Genomic DNA, 25,391 nt, shown 5'->3' with positions numbered 1-25,391 from the left:
AATTCACCCATCACTAGCCATTAGTAGTAGTCTTGACCGAATATTTGTAATAATCAAACTAATAAATATATAATGAATACAATATGTCCCTATATGTCCGGAGGCCATAATATATGATGATGGTGATGATGATGATGATACCATACAAAAAGGTCTCTGAAGTAGTTGCACAGATTGGGGGCTATAATATCTATTGGATGGCAGCATCTCTATCTTGTATCTAAAGTGAATTTTGTACATTTACAGTATGGACTGCAGAGAATTCTTGGTGAAGAAAGAAGTCTCCTTTTGCTGGCACGGGCTATTGATCCAAAGCAAGCCAACATGATGACAGAAATTTTAAAGATATTATCCGCCATCTGCATAATTGGAGAGGATAATATGTAAGTACATTTGATGTTTACTTAGATATTCCCGCGTTACTCCAAAAAGCTTTTCAATTTTCATTGTTGCTAAAGGCACTAGCTTTACAGTTCTTTATAATTTACACAGGAAGGAAAGTGAATAACTAAATGCTGTGTGTTTAGATGAGGCAAGAGAGTATTTAAAACGAGAAGTGTGAACATCACAAGGAAGTGTTTAATTAATTTATCCTAACATTAATATTTTAGGGAAAACAATTATTGGCTGCACTTAGTTTTATAAAGGTTGACTTATTTTCTGTAACAAAAATTCTTATATTAAATTATTAGTAAATACAACAATACCAGATCACGCCGATACCTGTAACCATATATATATATTTTTCTTTAAAATAGTGTTAGCTTTCGAGGTGTACTGTATATTCATCATGTTAAAACGGGTTTATTTATGGATACATTATGTGATATTGAAAAAATTAGCATATTTTTGCAGGAAAAGATAAAGCAATACCAAAATTGCATAGGCTGTATTGATGACCTCTTATAGCATGACTTAAAGGGTAGCCAAAGTCATGCAAAAGATCAGGCCAGAAATGTAATGCAGGTTGTGCCAGCCCAGAGATACATAGGGCTTCTGAGTATAGTTTTCAAAGTTGTCCCCTTAAAGGAGAACTAAACTCTAAAAATGAAAATGGCTAAAAGAACTATATCTTATATACTGCACATATTGCACCAGCCTAAAGTTTCAGCTTCTCAGTAGCAGCAATGATCCAAGACTTCAAACTTGTCACAGGGGGTCTCCATCTTGGAAAATGTCTGCTCACATGCTCAGTGGGCTCTGAGCATGTGTTGAGAAGCTAAGCTTAGGGGTCGTCACCAATTATCGAGCAGAAAACAAGGTTTGGCTGTAATATAAGCTGATGCTACAAGGCTGATGTGCTTCCATCTAGTAATTTGTATTAATTACTAATCAGCCTTATATTGTGACATTTATATTCTATGTGTATTGAATATTGTAAGTGGGTCCCTAAGCTCAGTAAGTGACAGCTGCACAGAGCAGTGAATCAGCAGAAAAGAAAATGGGGAGCTACTGGGGCATCTTTGGAGACACAGATCTTCCCTGCTAAAGGGCTGTGGTTACCTTGGGCTGGTACAGAAGCCCAAAACATAATACAATATTTCTAGCCTGTTTCTTTAGTTAGGCTTTAGTTCTCCATTAAGCTCCATGTGCCTATTGAGACTTGCACAAAGTATGCAAGATCTGAAACATGTCAGTAAGCCTGTTAACCTAGAGTATGAGCAGTGCTGCTATCACTGAGATGTTGCTTGACCAAGATCAGACATTACACAAGCATTGGAGCTATGAATTTGCACTGTTCTGCCATATTGTTTGCTTGCCTTGAAAGTTCAAACCTAAAGAGGCATATTCACAAGTTACAACAATTCTAATGTAATCTTTAGTTGACTTGCTTACTGTTTTAAAATGGTAGTAGTTCTGGTAAAGAAGATACTGGTAACTGTGGCAACTTATTTCGTTTTAAAAGTATAACGTGTTTATATAGCAGAGCAGGAGGGTTGAAATGTTTAGACCTTAACGATACATGGCCTACAGACCTAGATTGGCATTTAAAATGGACCATGGCATGTTAAAGGGATACTGTCATGGGAAAGAGCAAACAGATTTTTTTATATTCAATTTTGAAATCTGACATGGGGCTAGACATATTGTCAATTTCCCAGCTGCTCCAAGTCATGTGACTTGTGCTCTGATAAACTTCAATCACTCTTTATTGCTGTACTGCAAGTTGGAGTGATATCACCCCCTCCCTTTCCCCCCCCCCAGCAGCCAAACAAAAGAATAATGGGAAGGTAACCAGATAGCAGCTCCCTAACACAAGATAACAGTTGCCTGGTAGATCTAAGAACAACACTCAATAGTAAAAACCCATGTCCCACTGAGACACATTCAGTTTCATTGAGAAGGAAAAACAGCAGCCTGCCAGAAAGCATTTCTCTCCTAAAGTGCAGGCACAAATCACATGACATGGGGCAGCTGGGGAATTGACAAAATGTCTAGCCCCATGTCAGATTTCAAAATTGAATATAAAAAAATCTGTTTGCTCTTTTGAGAAATGGATTTCAGTGCAGAAGTCTGCTGGAGTAGCACTATTAACTGATGCATTTAGAAAAAAACATGTTTTCCGATGACAGGATCCCTTTAAGTATGCAGAAACCCAAACAGCCCCCCCACCAGCCCACTAAATAGTGATTGTCTATGGCATCTTAAAACTGCCCCTCTGGCATTTTCCATGCCAGTCCACAGATTTCCAGTCCAGGCCTGGTTACCTGTGCCCATATGAAGCAACATTTGCATGACATACTTCAGCAACTGCAATTGAATTTTGATATGATTGTTTTCCTTAACTTTTTTTCTTAGCTTGGACAAACTTCTGGAAGCTATTACTACTGCAGCAGAAATCCATAACAAAGAACGTTTTGCTCCAATTGTGGAAGCACTGGAGAACCATGAAGCCTTCCAGTTACAGGTGGGCCTCAATATTTATCATACTCTACTTTTACATGATTGCAAAACAAGTATTACCGAGTAAGTTGTCATTATTAATACTACTACTAATAATAATTATCATAATAGAGGGAAAGAACTTTGAAGCGGTGTAGGGGGTTCTTCACAGTGAGGACAGTGAGGTTGTGGAATGCCCTGCTAGATGATGGTGTGATGGCTGATCCTGTTTATACCTTTAAGAGAGGCTTGGATGATTTCTTGGACAGCCATAATATCCAAGGCTATAGTGATACTAAAATCTACAATTAATATAGATAGTGGTATATATATAGTTTCAGTGGGTGGGTGTGCTGGGATTCATTCGGAGGGGTTGAACTTGATGCACTTTTTCAACCCAACTTAACTATGTAGCTATAATAATAAAAAACCTTCCAAATTTGCAATGCAAAATAACATTTGTATTATAAATAACATAACATGATTTTTCTTCTGGGCCAATACAAACAAATGATTATCCTCTTAGGCTTTTTGACCAACCCAACACTTATTTGACAGATAACACAAAATCTATTAAGTCTGAAACGTCCGTTTCCAATTTGTCACTGCAGTTGGCCCACCTCCAAGTCTGCATGCAATCGGCACATGTGTAGCAAGAGTTGACTTAGGTGCAGCAAGGTCATTACACCCACTCGTAAAATGTATTATTAATAGCATGGGGTTATATATGTGATGCGTCTCCTCAATAAATATGCCCCACTATCACTATAACATTATTCTGATATAAAAAGTCATATTGGAACAAAACACTGTATTTCTTCTGAATTGGTCTGATATATACCATGCATTTAAATAGCCATACAGTGTTTCAGTGCTGAAATACAAAAAATATACATACATTGAAGCCCTTGGGTGCTTATTAAGAATTGTTGCTGCTAATGAAGGATCTCTATTAGATAAAAAAGATACCCTTTGCTTTTCACTGAGACAATTTCCTGACTATACAACCATATGTTACCTGACCACTAGCCATGCTCTAAAATGTACTTAAATTGAGCATATTTGTAAACAGTATGGGACCATAATAAGTGATTCTGTTATTAGCTATCCCACTGCTGTTTATCTGTTTTATAGTTTTAAACATCTCGCTTTAAGTGATCTTTTCCCCTCAGAAATAGGTTGTTAGCACAGCCAACAAGATTTTCTAAAGAGTTCTACAAATGGCCACCTTTGCCTTGGGACATTAACCACTGTTAATGAGGGAATTCTTGAAGATTAAATTGCTTTTGTGTTCATCCATTTAAATGCTTGCTTTGTTTAAAAGCATAAGTGGCAGAGGGAAGAAACTAAAGGGGAACTGTAGTAAACGTGTTCAGTCTTTTAAAAGCACAGTAACCCCATTAATTACTTTTAAAACACATATTTTTTTATGTTACTGTTAAAGTGTTACTAACACAGATGGAGTCTTGAGTAATTTCACAAAGTCTTCTTATTGGTCTGGGTGCATCCTAAATCGCCACATTATACTAACATTACACTGCAACTCCTATACTTTCAGTATATTGTACAAATCCTAATACACTCTAAGGGTTCTCAAAGAGGCCTGAGCCAATAGTGACAGCTTACTTGACCCCAAAGGATCTCGCCACATGTGTCTTTTTGATACTTAGCACAGGAACTGACAGAATACTGAAAATTCTCAGAGCAAATAAGTCTCAACTGCTTTGAAGAATAATCACATCCCTTATGGCTGGAATTATGGGAAAGCACTGCATTGTGGGTAGAAAACATGATAATGCATCTTAAATTACACTTTGCATGCTGTCGTTTCACTGGTAATTGGGCCCTATTAAGTTATTACAGGTACGATAAAAGTGCATTATGCTACAAGCTATCCTAACAACATCTAGGGTGCGTTTGGATCAGAGTAAGCATAGTACATCATTCATTTCAAGGGGAAAAGGGTGTATATGAGTAGAGCTCTTGCAGTAATCGGAGAACTTGCACCTTTTTGGAACACATGGGAGGAAATTGGAAAGTACAGATATTCTGTGTCTCTCCAGTTGCTATCAGTATCCCCCAGCAGTTTTCATCTTACAGCATATGGCAGCAGTTGGTGCAAAAAGCAATACCCACATGTTGCCCCTTAAGCATTTTTATGTATTGGAAACTGTATCAAAACAAACCTTATCATTAGTCTCATACTTCTGTTGCAATGCATAATACAAATACATGATTTTAGAAATGACGTTAGAGACACCCTTTAAAGGTTGGCAAAAGTATTTATTGCAGGAAATGCTGCTTGCCTATTTTTTAAGCAATAAATCTTAGCAATAAAGAAAAAGTCAAGTGTAAGAATCACTTGTGTGGATGAGATAATGACTGAATGGCTGACTTTTCCATCAAAGGTTAAGGCCATCTGACAAAGATAGTTTTGTAATCTTTTACAAGCAATATGAAGACAGTAGTTAAGCAGCAGACATAGGAATTGTCTGATTGTATTTGATTTTTGAGGTCAAGGTGATGATGTCACAGTATGCCCTCTTCCTCCTTAAAAAAAACGCACTCAAGAGGCTGCCCAAATGAGAGCTTGTTCAATATGTCAGTCAAAGAGTGTTCTTCTCTTGCCAGCCACTGAAATTAGCTGTGAGTGGGTCGAGCATATCAAATTCTGTCTATAGTTCTTGACCTCTTGTGCTAAAACTGGGATCTAGAACTGCTTGTTGTTTCTTTTTTTGAAAACCATTTTTTATATTAAGGCATCAACACTTAAAATGATTTAAATTGTATATTCCATAGAACTGAATTGGAACTGTTTTACTTCATTAGTAAAGTGCAGCTAAATATTATTTTAGTACTGTAAGTTACTAAACACTGCTCCCTGCAAGCATTATAGTAGCTTGCCTGCAGAGAGTCTGTAAGTTAGAGATTGATTTGTGGTGACCACTAGAAGGACTGTTACAATATTCCGGTAACGTCCCCTTGAAACCTATATTTAATTTGCTCTCAAGTTCCATTTGATTGGCCATTGTGTCCATAGCCACCATCTATCCTTCCAATGTAGTGAAGGCAGTCATCTTAAATCAAATCTTGAAACTATTGTAGTCATTGTAGAAAAGTCCATGATCCTATAGAAGTTACATGATGTCTTTGACCCTCCTGGCCAGCAGATATGTTTCATAGGCACTGCTATCCTTTCAGCTTCAGTGCCTTTTAGGGGAAATATTTTTCACACCTAAAGTCATTCCTGTAGACACCTGCAATAGGAGGCTGTTTGTTAGCCGGTTATTTTTAATGGCTCATCCTGCACCCCTGCTCCCTTGCTGCTATATCACTTGTATAATGTAGGACCGGGCTGGCAGAGTTTCGAGAGAAAATCCGGTGGGCCCCATCAGCCCAGGACCATTTTCTTTCTTCTAACTGGATGGCCAAGGTCTGCAGCCCCCAAACCCCTGCTGTGGGCATCTTTGCTGGCTGAGCTCTGCAGCGGGAGTTCACTAAGAGTGGTATGGCCTTAAAGTGATTGCTCCGGTGATCCCCAGACACCCAGTGCAAAATTGCACTTGTCTACAATCTATGTAAATTATTATCTTAAGCAAATAGCCATCTGCCTTAATGTGTTACCACGATCTAAAGGGGGTGGTGGTGGGATCACATATGCTCAGTCCCCTTGGTTCCATTGCTTTTCTGCTTCCCTTTTATTACATTGGGGTCCTCCTCACAGATCACTACATACTAAACCCCTCTTATTTTAAACTTCCCTTAAACTTGACCCCTTCATCATTTAAATTATTTTACCCCCTCCTTAACAGTTAGAAATTTTATTTATGTTTTCTTAAATTCTCAGCCCAGTTTATTGTTACAGTAATCAGAAATCTACTCCAGGTTTTTTTTATTAACACTGGTGAAAAAGGGGTCCTGCACAAAAGGAAAATATTGACAATCCAGACATTTATTTTTTCCAGTTGAGTTCCTACGCTGATAATCCAGTTATCTGGTAATCCAGTTATTTAGTTATTTTTTGTCTTAACCAGTGGAACAAAATCAAGCTATAATACATTGTGTCTCCTTAGTGACCTTCTCGCAGTTGTGATATTGTTTGAATGGTGATTTAAGAATAACTACAAAACCTGCCCAAGCTTTCCAGAAGCATTAAAAGTGAAGGAATTGATAGAACTTGCAAACAGCTGTCAGTATCTCTCCAATGATAATACACTTCTTTATTTCACACTGGCCTGACCCATAAAAGCACACAACTTTCGTTTTTGCCGAGTCCATCACATACATTACAAGCAATATAATTATGGGCTAAAATATGGAGCTGGAGGGCATGGTGGCAGTCTATCCACAGAAGGCAAGGTGAAGTGTGCAGCTTCTGTCAGTCAATTTACAGCAGCTAAGAGCTCTCATGCTGTGCTTCCATTTCACAGACAGGCATCGTTTCATTTTAAGGTGATTTCATTTTTCTTATTCATCCTGTCAAACAGTAAATCCAACGAAAACTGAAATCAAAAGAAAAAAAAATGAATGCTTTTCCATAGGATCATGCTCAGTGATTACAATTAGGGATCCAGGATTCAGTTCAGGATTCGGCCAGGAATCGGCCTTTTTCAGCAGGATTCAGATTCGGTCGAATCCTTCTTCCCGGCCGAACCGAATCCGAATTAGCATATGCAAATTAGAGGCAGGGAGGGAAATCACGTGACTTTGTGTTGCAAAACAAGGACGTCTAAGATGTTTTTCCCTTCCCATCCCTAATTTGCATATACAAATTAGGATCCGGATTCGGTTCGGTATTCGGCAGAATCGTTCACGAAGAAAAAAAATTGAGGGCACACGACCTCATGAAGTAAAAACTGTTTATTGTAACATAAAAAAAACAGCTAATGCATTTTCGGAACACCTCTTAATCACCAATTTTTATGTTACAATAAACACTCTACATGAGAATGGGCACGCCAAATCCTCTGCAGTCCGTCTGTGATACTGATTGAAGGGAGCAGGGTTGAGTCTGAATTGTATTATTGAACTATTACAAACGATTTTTCAAACTAAACTGACAACTTGCCTTGTTTTCGTGTCTAAATAAATATATATAAATAATAAAGGTATAGAATTCATTATCCAGAACCCCATTATCCAGAAAACTCTGAATTATGGAAAGGCAATCTCCCATAGACTCCATTATAATGAAATAATTTACATTTTTAGAAATGATTTCCTTTTTCTCTGTATTAACAAAACAGTACCTAGACCTGTTTCAATATCTGTAATGAAATTCAACTATTAGTTACTTTCCTAAAGTCTTCAACAAGCAATATAGTCAATATATCAGCCATAGCCATGCACTGTCTGGAGCCAAGTCATGTTCTGATGGATAACAATATCTAAGGTTCATTTTAACCAATATATCATGCAACCTATCATATAGAGAACCTTAACAATTCCAGTTAATGACTTATGTGAAAGATGGACTGTCTTAATATGTGTGCATAGCCCATGCAATCTCAATGAAAGCTTAGTTGTGAGAAGTAGAAGCAATCAGTCAAGTTTGGATCAGGAGGTTTATCCAGCAGGATGTTCTTTTTGATTGAATGTCAAAACTTCATTGTATTGTTTTTACAGAGCCTCATTTTTGTATTCTCCATGAATAAATCTGCCAATCAGAGCATCGGGAAGCTTGTAAAACTCATTAAACTGTGATTTACTTGTGACATAGCACACGCATATATATATATATATATATATATATATATATATATATATATATATATATATATATATATATATATATACATACATATATATATATATATTTATATATATATACATATATATATATATTTATATATATATATTTATATGAATATATATATATATATATATATATATATATATATATATATATATATATATATATATATATATATATATATATATATCTCTCTCAAAATCGTATTATGTTAAATGTTCTACTTATATATATTTAACTACTTGTTTCTTCTTCCAGGCATCCTGTATGCAATTTATTAATGCGCTTCTCACCTCCCCTGAAGAACTTGATTTCAGGATACACCTGAGAAATGAATTTTTGAGATGTGGATTAAAGCAAATTTTACCGGTATGTAACCTGCATCCAGTTGAAATGAAATGCACATTTTTATTTAAATGCATCAGTGAAGTTGACACACACACACAAACTCAACCATAGGATGTTTAACAGTGGTTTTAAAGTGGTTATTTGGTTACCTTCTTCCACTTAGCAATTACCTTCAGGAATAGCTTATCTACCCTGTGTTTCCACCTATACCTGGAGCAAGAAATTTGTGTAGTGCAGCATTCACGGAAGCAACATTGCAGTCTTATATCATGCAACTAATGCGTTAAGGCTGATACCTTCTTCTCTTATGAGCAACTATGAAGGCAGTTTGTTCTGGTATTAATAAATTCTATATGCAGATAAATAAAACTCTCACTTGAGTATAACCAATACCATTTTTGGGGGACGGGGGAAGTAATAGGGCATATCCCATAGAACAGTGTGGTATTCAACTGTTGAAGCAATTAAACACATTCTGGGAAAACAAATTTGTATGAATTTGTCCCTAGGACAAAACCAAACAATTGGAAAGGTATTTCTTCTCGATATAGTTTCCAGTCTTCGGACTTGTATTCTGCTGACACAGCTGCTTTGGGTGTTATGGGGGCAATCGACTTTCTTTATTAGCCTGCCTTTCATCCTTTTATATTTGTTGTGTTTCTAACTATAAAGAATGCTCTGTGTCTAGCCATTGTTAGCCAACTGCTTCATTTTATTATTTGTCACCTTCCAGTAAATTAAACTGGCTTTATAGAAACATTAAAATAGCTGTCTTCCTAATGTAATTCTTTTGGTGGACCAATGCTCAAGGGATAAATTAAAGCTTATTCAACCAGATATGTGGCAAGGACAGTTGGAAGCCTCAGGTCAAATCCCAGCTGAGATTTTCATGGCAGTGACTTGGAGTTCACTGCACATTTTCCTTAAACATTATTGTTTTACTAGTGTGCGCAGAGAAGACAATTTAAACTGAGCTGATCATAAAATGGTCTGTTTCCTTAATTGAATAACTTGGGGACATGTTTATACTTAATGTGTTCTGTGTCATGTACACTTTTGCTCATGTGCAGTGGTTTGTGTGCATTCTCTTTAAGTTGCTTTCCGAATCCTTGCGACAAACAAACCTTTCTATGAGATAAACTGATCCAGTAACCCTGAACTTAATGTGTTTTAAATAGTTATAATTGTAGTGCATTAGATGATTAATTGGTCTAGAATGTTTTCATCATATTATCTGTAAACACAGAAACAGACCCTATCATGTAAATCAGTTTTAATATTTAAAACAGTGAGCTTTATTTCAAACCTCAAAACAAAGATAATGCAGCAGAAAAAGGTATGCAAATTGTTTAAAAAATGATTGGTTTGAGATACACATATGTTCAATATTCACCATGCTCCCTGAAAAAACATAAAGCAGCCTCTAGCTCTTTACAGGTGGGTTTGCTTCTTAAAATGTCATTCCTCTGCCTCTAGCTCTTTTCAAAAGGCTACACGGCTATTTACAGGCATTCGAGCATTCTGATGCCCTTTATTATTGTCATTTTTTATTACTATAAAGACACAACGTTACACAGCAATTTATAAAGATTGTTCAATTTTAACATCAGCTTGTGATGGAACCTACAATCCATGTAGCTTATAACATTTATATGACACTTGCACTAGGGACAATATCAACAGCCATGTTTGCTTTTGTGGGAAGCAAAAAAGCTCTTTGCACCTAGTGCCCAAGGAGAAGTCACATTTAGGACACTAGTGGTGCAAAAAAGCAGTGCTAATCAATGAGCCTTCATATCCTGTTGATGCAGCAGATGTGGATGAAGCATAGTTTATGGTAGCAGCAACTTTAGACATGGGAATTCTTAAGCTTTATGGCTTTAAGGCAAAAAGCTGGACTTAAAGCTTCTCTACTTTGAAATCTTTTTACTTGTTAAATCAGGCATTTTAACCTGTGGGAACATAGGCCCATACTGTTTATGGTGGGGTTCCATGATCTCGCTGATCAGAATAAAAGCTCTGCCTACAATAGAAACTAGTCTTCAAAACAAGGTACATAAATACATTTTTGGCCACAAAGCTAATTCTCCAATATCGCTTGGGTCTAGGGATGAGCGAATTTGACCCGTTTTGTTTCACCGGCAAAATGTCGCTGACGCCCATTAAAGACTATGGGCGTCAAAAAAATGTTGTCGTGCGGTGAATTTTTTTTGACGCGCGTCTTTTTTTTTGACACACAACGCCATACAAGTCTATGGGCATCATTTTTGCAGCAAAACAAGGTGAAAATATGGTAAAGAAACACTTGATTAAATACTCCCTTACTTACTTACTTATCTTTGTTGAAACTGCCAATAGAGTTTTCTAGTCAGGTTTCCTGAACATCTAACTTCAAGGGATAAACTATAAACTAATACAAATTAGACAAAATGTTAGTAATCCAATAGTTTATTGGTGGGCAGTACCTATTTGCTCACTTAAGAGATTCATTGATGGTAATTTTTATTTGTAGTGGGGGATTTTAGATCATTGACCAATAAATACAAGATACGATTTACAGGGTTCTAGCAGGGTAACCTTAGTTATTATTTAAAATGAATTCTGTTCTAAAATGATGGTTTACTTATCAAATAGTCCTCAGGAAAATGTTGTTAAATATAATGGTTTCAGCAATTTCTGATTGTTGTACTGCTTCAATTAAAGAAAAATAGAGCTATGTGAGTGTGTAAGAAATTGAATAGTGCCCGCAGGTTTGAATGAATAATAGACAACTAAAGAATAATTGAGGTGTGGTTAGTACTGGTACTCAAGTCTTGTGGTCCTCCTCCTTTTTTCACACTCTCATGCAAACTAGTTCAGGCAAAACAACTAGGTGTCATGGAGTATAACGCAAAGAAGTAGCACATTAAAACTTCACCTTTAATCATTATTGTTAAAAAACAATTAAAACACTGGGCCATGACCACACAGCAAACCACACAAAAGTGTAACCAGGCTCACTGTTTCACACAAGTATAAACAGTGCAGGACCATTGCCTTAAAAACAAAGATTAAAAAACTAGCTAATAGGTGGAGGGTAGGGGTATGGAGTGACTGCTATGTCATGCGGATTACTCAGGCGGTTGTGCACCTATGCCCCTGAAGAAGCGATGTCAATGGCGAAACGCATAGGGCAGCATATGTGGATGGTGGGGGATTTAGCTCTCATCCGTTCCCTACGTAGACAGGTAGAATTGGGCACAAGGGAACGGGCTTGAGAAGGGAGGGTGGTCTGGCTATTGGCTACTATACTTCACCAATTGGTGCACAACAGCCAGAGTAATCTGCATGACTTAGCCGTCACTCCATACCCCTACCCTCTGTGTAAAAACAATGAGTCTGGTTACACTTTTGTGTGGTTTGCTGTGTGAGCATGGCCCAGTGTTTTAAGTGTTTTTTAAAAATAATGATTAAAGGTGAAGTTTTAATGTACACCTTTTTTGCATTATACTCCATGACACCTAGTTGTTCTGCCTGAACTGGTTTGTATGAGAGTTTGACAAGAGGAGGGGGACCACAAGACTCGACTACCAGTACTCCTCATACCTCAATTATTATTTAGTTGTACTGCTTCCTAAAGATTTCATAGTATTCCCTTACTAATATGGAAACATTTCTTTGCCCCAAATATAGAGTTGTTTCCTTTATTCTGCAGCACCTATTTGTTTTAGAAACGACCATGTGTTTGTTTCATAGCACAACTTAGAACAAAGAGGTATATATTTGAGAAAATAGTTAAACCCTCATTTACATATATTTGATAGCAATGAAAATGGGAAAAAATCCCTTGGTTGCTTAGTTCAAAAGCAGGCAAAAAAAAGCACTTTTTCTTCAAATTATTTTAACCATATTAAATTGCTACTGGAATTCTTGCAACATGGCAGAAAACTAGGTGCTTGCTGTAATATCCCTGTTATTAGTGTGTAAATAATTGAACCACATTTCCAAGTCACCATCAAGCATCAATACCACGAGTTTCATTTTCTTTGTAATAACTGACAGGTGAGTGGCAGCACATAGAAAAATATGCAAACAATTGAATCCAACAACAATACATATTTGAATTTTGCATATGTTCATTGAAATGGACATAGATTTTTTCTTTCCTTAGGGTCATTAATTGTATGAGATTAAAGGAGTAGCACCGAAAATTTTCCCTATGAGTAAAATTAAAAATGCTTAATTCAGCAAGTGGCCCATATGAAAAGCTTATTCTACAGCCTGTCATTTTATAAACTGCCAGCTAGAAATGGGAATATTGGATTCCACATTAGAAATGTAGAAAGTGGAACGTTAATTCAGATCAATGAAACAACCATTATCCCTAACAGTCCCCCCTGTAACTGTATTGCAATTTGCTTTAAAGTTTACTCTTGATAGTCACCTCCACCCCCTCTAATGTCTTAAATCTATATTATTACTCCAACACATGCTGTGGAGTAGCAGGTTCCATTGGGTGTATATAATAATAATAATAATATATATGTAGAGACGTTATCGTAAAATGCAGCTGTTGACTTTTGGACATGTTTATTTATAAGATGAGCTCTCTGGGGCCAAAAACGTTTTGGCTGGAATTTATTGATGATTTTTTTCCCACCAAACATTCATCTTTAAAGCTTCATCTTAATGGAAATAATTAGAGACTTCTAACCCTCCACCCACCCCATCACACACATTTATGCGTGCCAAGAATCTATTTGAATTGTTTCCTAAATGCCTTTTTTATTCAGGCAAGGCAAGTTAAAAAAAAAAGACAGCAAACAAATGTATCATTTCCGTTATTGCTGCAGGACAAACAAAGAAATGTTCGTTTTTCTGCCTTGGTTTTAATTGCTTTTGTCATTTTAAAATGCATGCTCAGTTATACTGCAAATCTTCTGCCTCCTTAATGTTATTAAAGGGAAATGGAACCTATTTATCAGTAACAATTCACTTTATTAATCCACAGATACTGACTAAAATGTATGGCTGTGGGTTATTCTTTTCAGGGAGGCTTATCAATTTGCATATTTTTGTTTATTCACATGCATGGAGATATTGTCCCTCAAATCACATCCATAGACTCTCCAATTATTGAAAGAATTATGCATGTTTAATACTTCCATGGATAAAAAAAATATAAAATAAAAATATATGTTTTTATAATCTCACTTTTTCTACAACAAAATGATACAATTTAAAAAACACAGTTTATGCTACACCAGGACATTGTATTTTAGGACAGGGAGATGCCAAGGATCTGTCAGATTCAAACACATAAGATTTTCTACTTTAACTTAGCTCAATAAAATGTATCCTACCATTCTTTACCATGACAGGGTCAACGCTGCTACCAATCTTCCTTTCTATAAGTCAATGATAATCAGTAAAGACTTCTGGGAAGATGCTGTTCACTTTGTCATTGACAAGGATTTTGTCATTGAGATATTTTGCACTTCACATATCAACTCAAAAATCACCTTCTGTAATTACATTTAGCCAGAATGGTTCGTTCACATGCAAACAATAGACTTACGGCTGTGATGAGAGAATATATTAATATTAAGCACCAGTTAGCCCTGATTAAATACCAGAACATTAAGCAGTGTTAAGTTTAATTTTTAATGCAAGTGACCTGGGGCTGATTAACTAACATAGGTTTTAAATTTGTTCAATGCAGTTACCAATAGCAACTAATCAGCAATTAGTTAGAATACTACAAGTTAGGAATCCAGATGAAAGAAAATCATTGGAAGGCCAATGCACATTGCACACTGTTGAAGCCCTATTCAGAAAATGCAGATGCTTCAACTGGCACTTAGTATTTATATTAGCTATTGAACAGTAGCAACTAAACACCTTATGAAGGATGAACTGATACAAAACATGTGCTGCAAATATTAGCTGTCCACAATGAACTCTGGCCTTCCAGGGATTTTCTTCCATTTATTTGGTCTTTTTAAATTCTTTATCCTTGATGGTACCTGTTTTCCCTGTTGAGTCCTATAATGTATAGATAGATATATTATGTACATACAATATTGGTTTGTCAAATTCTATATAATAATAGGGATGCACTGAAACCTGGATTTGGATCAGTTTTCGGCCAGGATTCTGCCTTTTTCAGCAGGAATCGGATTTAGATTCGGCCAAATCTAAGTGCCTGGCTGAACAGAATCCAAATTCTTAAAATCGTAACACTTTTCATCATACAAACAAGGAAATTGTGCCCCCCACCTGCTGCACACACATTCTTTTTAACCCTTCCTTACCCTAATTTACATATGCAAATTAGGAGTTCAGATTAATTTCAGAATTTTCCCGAATTCTTCATAAACAGATTCGGGATTCAGTGCTTCCCTTTTTAACTGCAACTTAAAAATGGGAATGAAAGGTTGAACTTGATGTATGTGTTTCCTTTTTCAGCCTAAATTATTACCCTGCACAACACAAAAATCTGATTTGTTATGCTGTGGATGAGCTTATAACCTTGCTAGAAGTATCATGTAGTGAAAGTATTTGAGCAAGTCCAGCATGTTCTATGTCATCAATCCTCTTATCAAAATTAACGACAACATTCTAATAAAAAGAAAAATGAAGAACAAGATATTATTTCAAAACAATTTCACAAGGGAGTTGTATAAATAATGCTCTCTTGCCTCAGGTTGATGAATATAGAGAGTGAGGATCATATAGAATAACGAGACTGTGAATATATTAAGTGAAAGGAAGAATATTTACATGTGAGGCACACATTTATTAAATGCAGATGTAGACATCGGAAAATAATATTCCTCTAAGCTGTGAATGTTAACATTAATAAAAAGGTAGGTGTCCACTAGAGTTATTTATAAATAAAAGCTGCTGTAGGGCTGGCTTTGTTTTAATAAAATGGCAACCTAAATTGAACTACATTTCTTTTTCTTGTAGTTTCTAAACTTATTTAGCTCAATCTGGTATATTTCACAGTTTTTTAAAAGATACACCTGAGCAAGTTTTGCACATTTTATTACATTCCACAATAAATGGTTTCTATGAAGAAATGACTGTGTAGAAAATGCAATTTTCCTGTTCCTAGAGAAAGCAGTGTAGTATAAAATAATCCAAACTGCAGTCCAACTGAAATCTATATATAGGGCTGAATATAGGGCGTATTCACAAGAGTCACATGTCTAGGGTGCAAGAGCCTGTGTGAGTGCTAAGACCCTAGGCACATAACTTTGCTGTCTACTCCTACACCAGCCTTGCAAATCAGGATCAGTGAACAGAAAAGTGGCACCCGGGGGAAACGTTTCCGGAGGTGGAGAGCATGGAGCGATGTGTGGATGATGCCTGTGGACTTGCCTTTGGCACCACTCTGTTTTAACCCAGCTCTGTTTAAATACAGCACTAAGTGACATCATATTGCCTCATATTGGTGCAGAACTTTCATTGGGGACACACTGAAGTACACAGATGTCTACCTACCTTTAGAGGACTGATATGTAGCTAAATACAGGATAACTGACAATGTTTTTGTTCTTGGGCCACCTTATCGGGTTTCCAAGGAGTGACTATGCTCAATAAAATTTTATTTACATTCTTACAAACATTCAGCATAATATATAGATGCAGCTTATTATAAATAAAAGCATGTATCTACTCATTAATAGTGATCTAAGTGGGAGCTAGCATACATGTTTATCTCCTGTGATAATATTAAATCTACAGACAATACAAGTTGCACATTATCATTAATAGACAGTAGACTTGATTAGATACATTGCAAGCTAATGTTGGTACAGGGCTTTACTCAACAAGAACAGCAGTACATATACCCCCCAAATGTAATAGAATTCATTATGTTTTCCCCAGAGCCATAATCCCATATCAGCCAATAAAATGTTTGTTTTTAAGCAGGTGACAGTAAATGCTACCTGCTGATTGGTTGCTATGAACTACTTCTCTTGGGCAAACTTTTTGTCTTTTATTTCATAACCCTCATAGAATCTTACAGTTTGTAAAATGTCAAATTATTGTGTATACTGTTACTTTAAGATATTTATATTTCAATATGTATGTGATAACTTTAGTCAATAAAATAAGTTAGGTACAAAGTAAACAAAGGAAAATGATACTCGGTGTTCCTGTAAAATTAAAAATACACTTACATCTATGGAATGTGATGCTAATGTGTAATATTGGTTACGGATTTCCATTGAAATCTATGGCTCTTGTCAATTTCCTTCAAAAAGATAATGCTTACATTTCATATATTTTTGCTTCTACCAGGAACTAAAGGAAAAGGAAAACGAAGAGCTTGATATCCAGTTAAAAGTATTTGATGAAAACAAAGAGGAAGACCTTCTAGAACTCTCACATCGACTCCGTGATATTCGAGCAGAAATGGAATATCCTTTTTTTTACTGTGCGTTTTTTATCTGTAGATAGTACAGATTTGTAATTTTTACAGCTTGGTGACAACCTGCAAGTCAAGGACAGGTGGCAAAGACACAAGTGCCATAAGCTAGGATTTAAGATGAGTAGTGGTGTTATGTGGTATCTCTGGATATGCTGTAGATAATAAAGATGTCATGATTTGATAAGCTGAAGTAAAACACTACACAAATATATATATTTTTTTCAATTTCCAAGATTTTCAATTTAAAAAGTTGGGAAAATTTTCATGCAAAGATGTGACAACTAAAATCTGTCAAGCTTCTATAGAAGTTGTTTTTTCAACATTCAAGCAAGTATACTTTAAAGAGCCACATTTTTAAAAACGGATGGAACAATAAAATTTTCTGCCACATTTTGTTCCCCAGGACTTGATCAAGTTTAATCTAAACCACCCGCATAAATTTCACAAATGTCTAAAATGAATAATGTGGCTGTTTATTTTTAGTGTTGTGTTATATTACTTTGGGGTTTGAACATTGAAGCTCTAAAAAAAAGGAGTTTTTCACAGGATTATAGGGATTAACACAGGATTTTTCTGTTTCAAGCATTTCATAATAAAATACTACATTACAATAAAAATTATAATACATATACTTAATTACAATACAATACTAAAATAGCGTTATATATGGAACTAGAAAAGGAGCAGGCTTTAATAGTGCATAGGGTTAACACACCTTTGTTTCCATAAAAATTAAGGTTTCTGTTGTACCGTGCTGCACTATACATGATAATATTCTTCTTCATGTATAAGTTTTTTGTTTACATGAAATAAACATAAAATACAGTAATTTAAAGAAGGTAGTTGGACGAATTTGAATTTTTTATGAGATCTATAAGATTTATAATGCATTGTTCCATGTATTAATGATCAGTAATTGTTACTGCTGGTTACTGTTTGGAAAAAGATTTATGATAATTTTAGATTTAACAATTTAACAAGTGATTCCAGAAAATAGAAAAGCAGAAAATAACTATCTGAATGGTTAATCCAATATGCAATTTGCACATCTGCATCTACCTTTCCTATTTTCTTGACTGAGTGTATGTCATTTTCAGTCGGGAGAATTAGCCTTGAAAATTTTACTGGAGATCTACATACATACAGTTTGCAGCTTTTAATATTTTATACTTTAATGTATTTTCATTATCATAGTCATTGACAGTAATCTGTAAAAAAAACACACAAAAGTAGCATTTCATTGTCACAGGATGAATATTAACAGGCATTCATGCATATCTCATAGGCATTCGTATAACTTTCACATGACTTTAAATTGCTGCATTAAAATCTAGAAAAACTTCAATAAATATCCTCCCATGGGGCCAGATGCAAAAGGTAATGCCAGCAGTGACACTTTCTTGGAAAGCAGCTGGAAACTGTTCAGAGAGATAACTGCCTGATGCTACAATGAGCGTTGCTTGCCTTACTAGCTATGGACCAACATAGAATACTTGGCAAATGATAGACTGTACAATGCACTATTCAGGCAACCATAGCATTAAGCCTATATGGACAACCTGTACGGAGATGCAGTTGTTCTTTAAAGGTCCATGTTAAAAGCTTCACCTTATAAAAGAACGTATGTGGGGTGGAAGGTTGTTAGAAAGGGAAGATGGATACACAGGGGTTGGGCTGTATATGTAGAATAAGCAGGATCCACTCCCAATTGCTAATTTGTTTCTCGACTCTACAGAAGTAACAATAGCAATAGAGATGTAAATAATAATTCCTGGGATGGGACTATAATGCAATGCATGCACTATAAGGAGAGGTATGAGCTAAGCTCATTTATTAGAGCTGATGTTTTTGGCCTTCAACTGTTGTTTAAGTATGACCCCAGCACTTTACTGCTGGGTGATGATGGGAGTTTTCATTTGCAGCTGCTGGAGAACTGCAAACTGGATACCCTTCTTTATATACTTAATCGGATCACACATATTATGGTATGGAGTGGGTCCAATGACCATTAAAGGGTATATATACATTTCTTCCCTTACCCTAGCTCTCCAAAGTAGTCATCTCCATGCTGCTAAGGAAGGTATGTGTCCCCTTTAAGGATATAGCTGGAAGGCATTGTTTCTCCCTATAATAAAATGGGATAAACTGACAATACTCTCATTAACTGCAGATGAGCTGGGAGGTCAGCACATAAGTATGTTTATAAGAACTAGATCTGAAGAAATTATTTGACTACCAGATCCAGAAGTAACCCACCACTGAACACTCTCAGAAATTGCAAGCATTATATAGCTTCTTGCCATTAACATGTATTGTCCTTGACAATCTATTGATGGAAAAAATATTGAGATGAATTTTACAATACATATTTATACCAGTTTCCATTCCTCCGGACCTTAATTTCCATTTTTCCCATTGATTTGTGTTTTATTCATGGAGCATTTTATGTACGTTGTATAGAAATATGCTGGTTGGTGAAGTTCCTTGACTCCTTCTGCACCGATATCAATGAAGTGTACCATCTTCTGTACAATATGCTGAAGGACACAGCTTCGGAGGCATGTTTTCTCTCCATTCTGCAGCATTTTCTACTTATCCGCAATGACTATTATATCAGGTAATAATAGTTTCAGTAAATCTCTGTTTTCTTGCTTTGTAGAAGAATGCTGAAAGGCAAGACAATGCAGGTGTTACTTTCCTACATTTGTCCTTGTATTTCTCAGCCATGTTATACACTGTAAATGGATTAACACAGCAACAGTAACTAGCAGAACAAGAATGACTTTGCGTGGCTGTCATTGTTGTACATTCCATAAACTACTTTTCTTGTAGCGGCAAAGCCATATGAAGCTTCAGGAAATCACAGTTGATTCTTCTTAATACCGAGATGTTTTAGAATATTGGACTTTAATATCTATCAAGAATTCAGGTTAAAATAATAGATTAATGCATTAAGGGGGCAGTTAAACATTGTTGCTCAACATCAATTGACTCAATTGTTGCTGGACTACAAATACCAGCATATTTAAATATATTTCTAGAGAACTTAACTAAAGAAGTAGGCTAGAAATGTTGTGAATTATGTTTTGGGCTTCTATACCAGCCCAAGGCGACCACAGTCCTTAAGTAGTAAATATCTGTGCCTACAAAAATGCTCTAGTAGCTCCCCATCTTCTTTTCTGCTGATTCACTGCACATGCTCTTTGCTGCTGTCACTTACTGAGCTTAGGGACTGACTCAAAATATATAGTACACGTAGGATATAAATATCACAAAATAAGGCTGAATAGTAATGAATACAGATAATTGCTACATGGCAACCAGTGCAACTAACACCAGGATTTAATAATCCGGCTTGTTGCATCAGCTTATATTACAGGACAACCTCATTTTCTGCTTGATGATTTGCAATGACCCCTAAGCTTAGCTTCTCAACAGCTGCTCAAAGCCCACTGAGCATGTGAGTGTCACAGACACTTTCCAAGATGGTGACCCCCTGTGACAAGTTTGAAGTCCTGGATCATTGCTGCTATTGACAAGCTGAAACTTTAGGTTCAGTATGTAGAATATGGCATTTTTAGTCATATTCATGTCATTTTAGTCATATGCAAGAGAATTCTCAAATTTATATCTTTCGCCATTTAATAAACTGGCAGTTACATATTTGCCAATAGTTCTATCTATATTTTATGCACATCATTTTAACTCGGTTTAGTAAGGCCTTCCTGTATTTTGGAGCTTCCTGGATAACGGGTTCCTGTATTTTAAAAAATATTGAAGATAAAACTTTTTCCAGCTCTTCAGATCTAGTAAATACTAATTGCACCTGATTCATGTAAATCAGACTCCATGTTCTTTATTCCTACAAGAGGAGCACATTTTTTTATTTCACAGAACAACTAAACAGAAAATAACATTAGGCTTCTTGAAAAAATGGCCCACGTAGTGTGCAATTTTGCACAATTTGCCCAATTTATGGGTGCATTATGCAAATAGATGTAGGCCATTGCAGACCTGTGGAATGTGCCATAAATCACATAGGTAGCGTTTTATTCAAGAGAGGTGGAGCATGGGGTGGCACAAAGGCTTTCCCCCTCTCACCTCTGAATGATGCACAAGGTATGGGGTGATAGAAAATGCAGCATGCCTCAGGGCCCTGACCTTACCACCTGCTTTAAGGTACAAATGCTGTGTAAGATAATTGTAAGCAACATAACTATCCTAGTTACCTGGCAAGGTATAACCAATTCTGGACTGGGAGTCAAAATAGGCCCTGGGATTCCAAGTACACAAAGGCCCTCCACCAGCCCAGTTACTAGTGACTGTCTATGGCAATTTACAGCAGCCAATCTGGCATTTACCAGAACCCACAGATTGCCAGCCCAGGCCTGGGTATCACCATACATTTTATTTGTCACCCTAAAGTTTGAAGCGTATGACTAAGAGGGTTATTTATCAAGGTCCGAATTTCTAATTCAGAAATCCGAGCAACTCCGATTGCCTGAATGGACCTTATTTATGAAGAAAAAAGCCTGAAAAAATAGGGTTGGGCAAAATTGTTCATGGTTTCTGTGCGAAAAACTCAGAAATCTACGAAAAAAAATCATAGTTTTCTGAGTTTTTCGCGCAGAAACCACAAACTCATAGGATATTGGTACGGACATCAGTGCAGACACTGGGACCTTCCCCATTGACTTATACAGGACCTCGAGAGCTTTTAGATGCCGGGGTTTCGGATTTGGAGTTTTTAGACCATCGGACTTAATAAATCACGAAAAAAAACAGTGTCAGATTGACATGAAACGTAAATCTTGACATGGTTGTCTACATAAATATTTTTTACTTTTTAAACTGGTTCTTCTGGTCTGATCTGCAAGTGGTTTCCAGAGTGCCCTACACCTTTCATGCTTCTATATATTATATTGTCCTCAGTTTAATTAAAGCAGCTATTTGCCTTTCTGATGATCCCTCTTCTTTGACTCGTGACTTGCAAGGCAGGTTGGGTTACTGCCTTCTTTCATCTCGGGAAATATCCAATGACTGAATTTCAGAAGCAAATGCCTAAGCTGACACTCATTGGCAAAAAATGAGTAAGGAATGAGCAAGAGAGATGAACCCTCATAATATATAATTTCTATCCATAATATATTATTCAGTATTTTAATAAAAGGATTGTTATTGTTTAAAATGAATCAAAAAGCATCCACGGAAACCAAAGATGCCATATTCTCCCATATAAATCTGCTTTTTTCAAATACAGTTATGCCTTGAGCCCGCTGTATTGTTTGAAGGTCAAGTATGCAATAGAAAATCTATATGTCTTGGTAGAATATCCATAAAACCATTTTAGTTAACAAAATAAAATCACCTTGGATCTATAATGACATTGCAACAGGCTATTGACAGGAATGTGATAAATGTGAAATTAATGTCAAATATCACTCTTACACTTTATAGAGCATTAATATTTATAAACATGTTGTGCATATATTAGCAGGAAGGAAAGAACCTTTTTTTTAAGCTGAGCTAGAATAACTGTTGCTTAAAGTTTTATTGCTTACACATATTTATTGAAGGGTGAAAGGCTAAAAGACAATTCTCCATAAAATGATTCTGCTTCACCCAATTTGCCTACAAAGGAAATATAATGTACTAAGTTTGCCAGGAGCAGTAACCCATAAGAACCAATAAGATGCTTGCATTTAAACAGGTAACTAGTAAATTCTACCTGCTGATTGGCTGCTATAGGTTACGGCCCTTGTCCAAACTTAGTGCCTTTTATTACATAGCCCAATTAATGATATTCCATGGAACTTTATAGCAACCACATTAAGGACGTGCTGTCTTTCTAAGAGGCTTATATTCTGCTTTTCTTTAGTCTCTTAATGTTTCCTGTTTCACATATTTAATTTTGCATCTTATTTACATTGTTCCATTTCTCATCCCACCCATCTTTTATACTTTGTTATTATGGCAGTATATTTAACATATAGGTGGTAGGTTGAGGTGACATTAAGGGGCAGATTTACTCAAGGGCGAAAATTCACCCTCGACTGATTTGTTCCCATCGCTAAACTTCACCAGTAGAAAATTTGCTCAGACAATGCTTATTCACTGGAACGCGGAGTGTAATTACATTACACAATTCCAGGGAACCTTAATAAAGAAGATATAGCTGTTATAATGCCCTACACATGAGCCCACTGTATACAGGTATGGGACCTCTTATCCAGAATGCTCGGGACCTGGGGTTTTCCGGATAACGGATCTTTCCATAATTTGGGTCTTCATGCCTTAAGTCTACTAGAAATTAATTTAAACCTTAAATAAACCCAATAGGCTGGTTTTGCTTCCAATAAGGATTAATTATATCTTAGTTGAGATCAAGTACAAGCTACTGTTTTATTATTACAGAGAAAAAGGAAATCATTTTTAAAAATTTGGATTATTTGGATAAAATGGAGTCTATGGGAGACAGCCATTCCGTAATTCAGATATCGGGTTTCCAGATAAGGGATCCTATACCCTATATATACTTCAGTGCACTTTGCCTGGTCTGAGCTGGCAAATCAAGTCTGGCAAAAGAGGTAATGTTCTGTAAAATCCGCATTTCATTGAATTTGCGGAGTAACGTCCATTCGCCAGAGCGAATTGTCGCCTGGCAATAGAGTGCGAATGACCACTAGCGCCTGTCTCTTTCACTAGCGAAGTGACGCCCGTTAGTAAATTGCCGATGTCCCTGCAGGCGGTAATGCTAGCGAATTGCTGCTAGCTTTAGCCCTCGAGTAAATCTGCCCCTAAAACTCTAGCCCTTACTTATCAGCCAGAAATCAAATCCAGGAATCTGTGACATGGCTTCATAGGATGGAACCTTATCAAATTAGAAGAGGGAGGCAAGACTGCCCAGGCAAACTAGATGGAAAGGGTTGTGCAAGAGTTGTTAAAGGTAAAACTGGCTCAATTTGAAAATTTGAACCTGCTTTAATACATTTGTACTCTATATAGTGGCATTTATAATATTCTGCATAATTGTCACCCCCTCCTGGATAGCCAAAATTTGCAGCCAAAGTGATGGGACAAGAGATGGGTTGCCCAGGTTTTGGCAAAGAAGATTCAACTGTTTGACAGTACAATGTGCAAATCAGCTTAATAGATCATATATACCCCATTCTAACTGCACCCTTGCAACCAGGAATTAGTCTTAAGTCATCTAGAGGAGTTAGAATTTTGAACTCAGCTGGGTTGCCATAATACTATATGAGAAAGTTTGCTAATGAATACCTAGTATAAAGAATAGGCGAATAATGTACATCCACATATTTTTACTATCAAGATGTAAAATTAATCATTTCCATTCTTTCAAATATGTTTTCTCACAGTAAGTAATAGAGGTAAAGTAATAGAGGTAAGTAGAACAAGGGCTGTATTGAAAAGACTATATCTGCTATTCTCCCTCGAGGCATGGGAAATAGCACAATATTATAAAATGAATAATAAGGAAAATGATTTATTGAAAACTTTTTTTTTTCATTTGCTGAAAGATAACCGTGACAATCCATCTGCTTGAAACACTGGCGTAACTAGTCACGCAATTATTAATAAATGAACTGTATTGTAAAACCAAAAAAACCAAAATTGTGTCAAAACCAATTGCAGGCAGAGTTCCGATTATAAGCACTCTCATAATGAAGACTTGCAGGGAAGTAAAACTTGTCTATTTTTATCTGATTTTAAGCTGCAAAAGAGCCAGGGGTTTTTAACTCCATATTCAAATCACACGTATTCTTAATGTGTGTTGGAAAGTTGCATTCATTTCTGGGAGACATTTAGAAGATAACAAAAGGGACAGATGTGAATTTTGAATATTCAAATACAATCATCTGTAGATACAGCATTGTATGCAATGATTAAACTGTTTTTTCCGTAAAATGAGTTTCCAGCTTTAAGTGCCTGTTTCCCCTGACTATTGTAGTTTCTTTATTATTT

General features: G+C 36.2%; 1 protein-coding gene across 3 annotated transcripts in view; it reads left to right on the top strand.

The window, feature by feature from the left end:
* diaph2.L (diaphanous related formin 2 L homeolog) overlaps positions 1-25,391 on the top strand; it is a 774,648-nt gene that overhangs the window by 204,253 nt on the left and 545,004 nt on the right. For all 3 annotated transcript variants that reach the window (XM_041572752.1, XM_041572751.1, XM_018229885.2), the window contains 5 exons: positions 247-383; positions 2,800-2,908; positions 8,894-9,004; positions 17,276-17,394; positions 19,906-20,022. In XM_041572752.1, coding sequence (XP_041428686.1) covers positions 247-383; positions 2,800-2,908; positions 8,894-9,004; positions 17,276-17,394; positions 19,906-20,022 — 593 coding nt within the window. The remainder of the gene's footprint in view (positions 1-246; positions 384-2,799; positions 2,909-8,893; positions 9,005-17,275; positions 17,395-19,905; positions 20,023-25,391) is intronic.

The sequence above is a fragment of the Xenopus laevis genome, chromosome 8L (genome assembly GCF_017654675.1).
Source record: "Xenopus laevis strain J_2021 chromosome 8L, Xenopus_laevis_v10.1, whole genome shotgun sequence".
NCBI classification, from domain to species: domain Eukaryota; kingdom Metazoa; phylum Chordata; class Amphibia; order Anura; family Pipidae; genus Xenopus; species Xenopus laevis.
The sequence above is the reverse complement of the archived record's forward strand: the minus strand, read 5'-3'. Positions and strand labels throughout refer to the sequence as shown.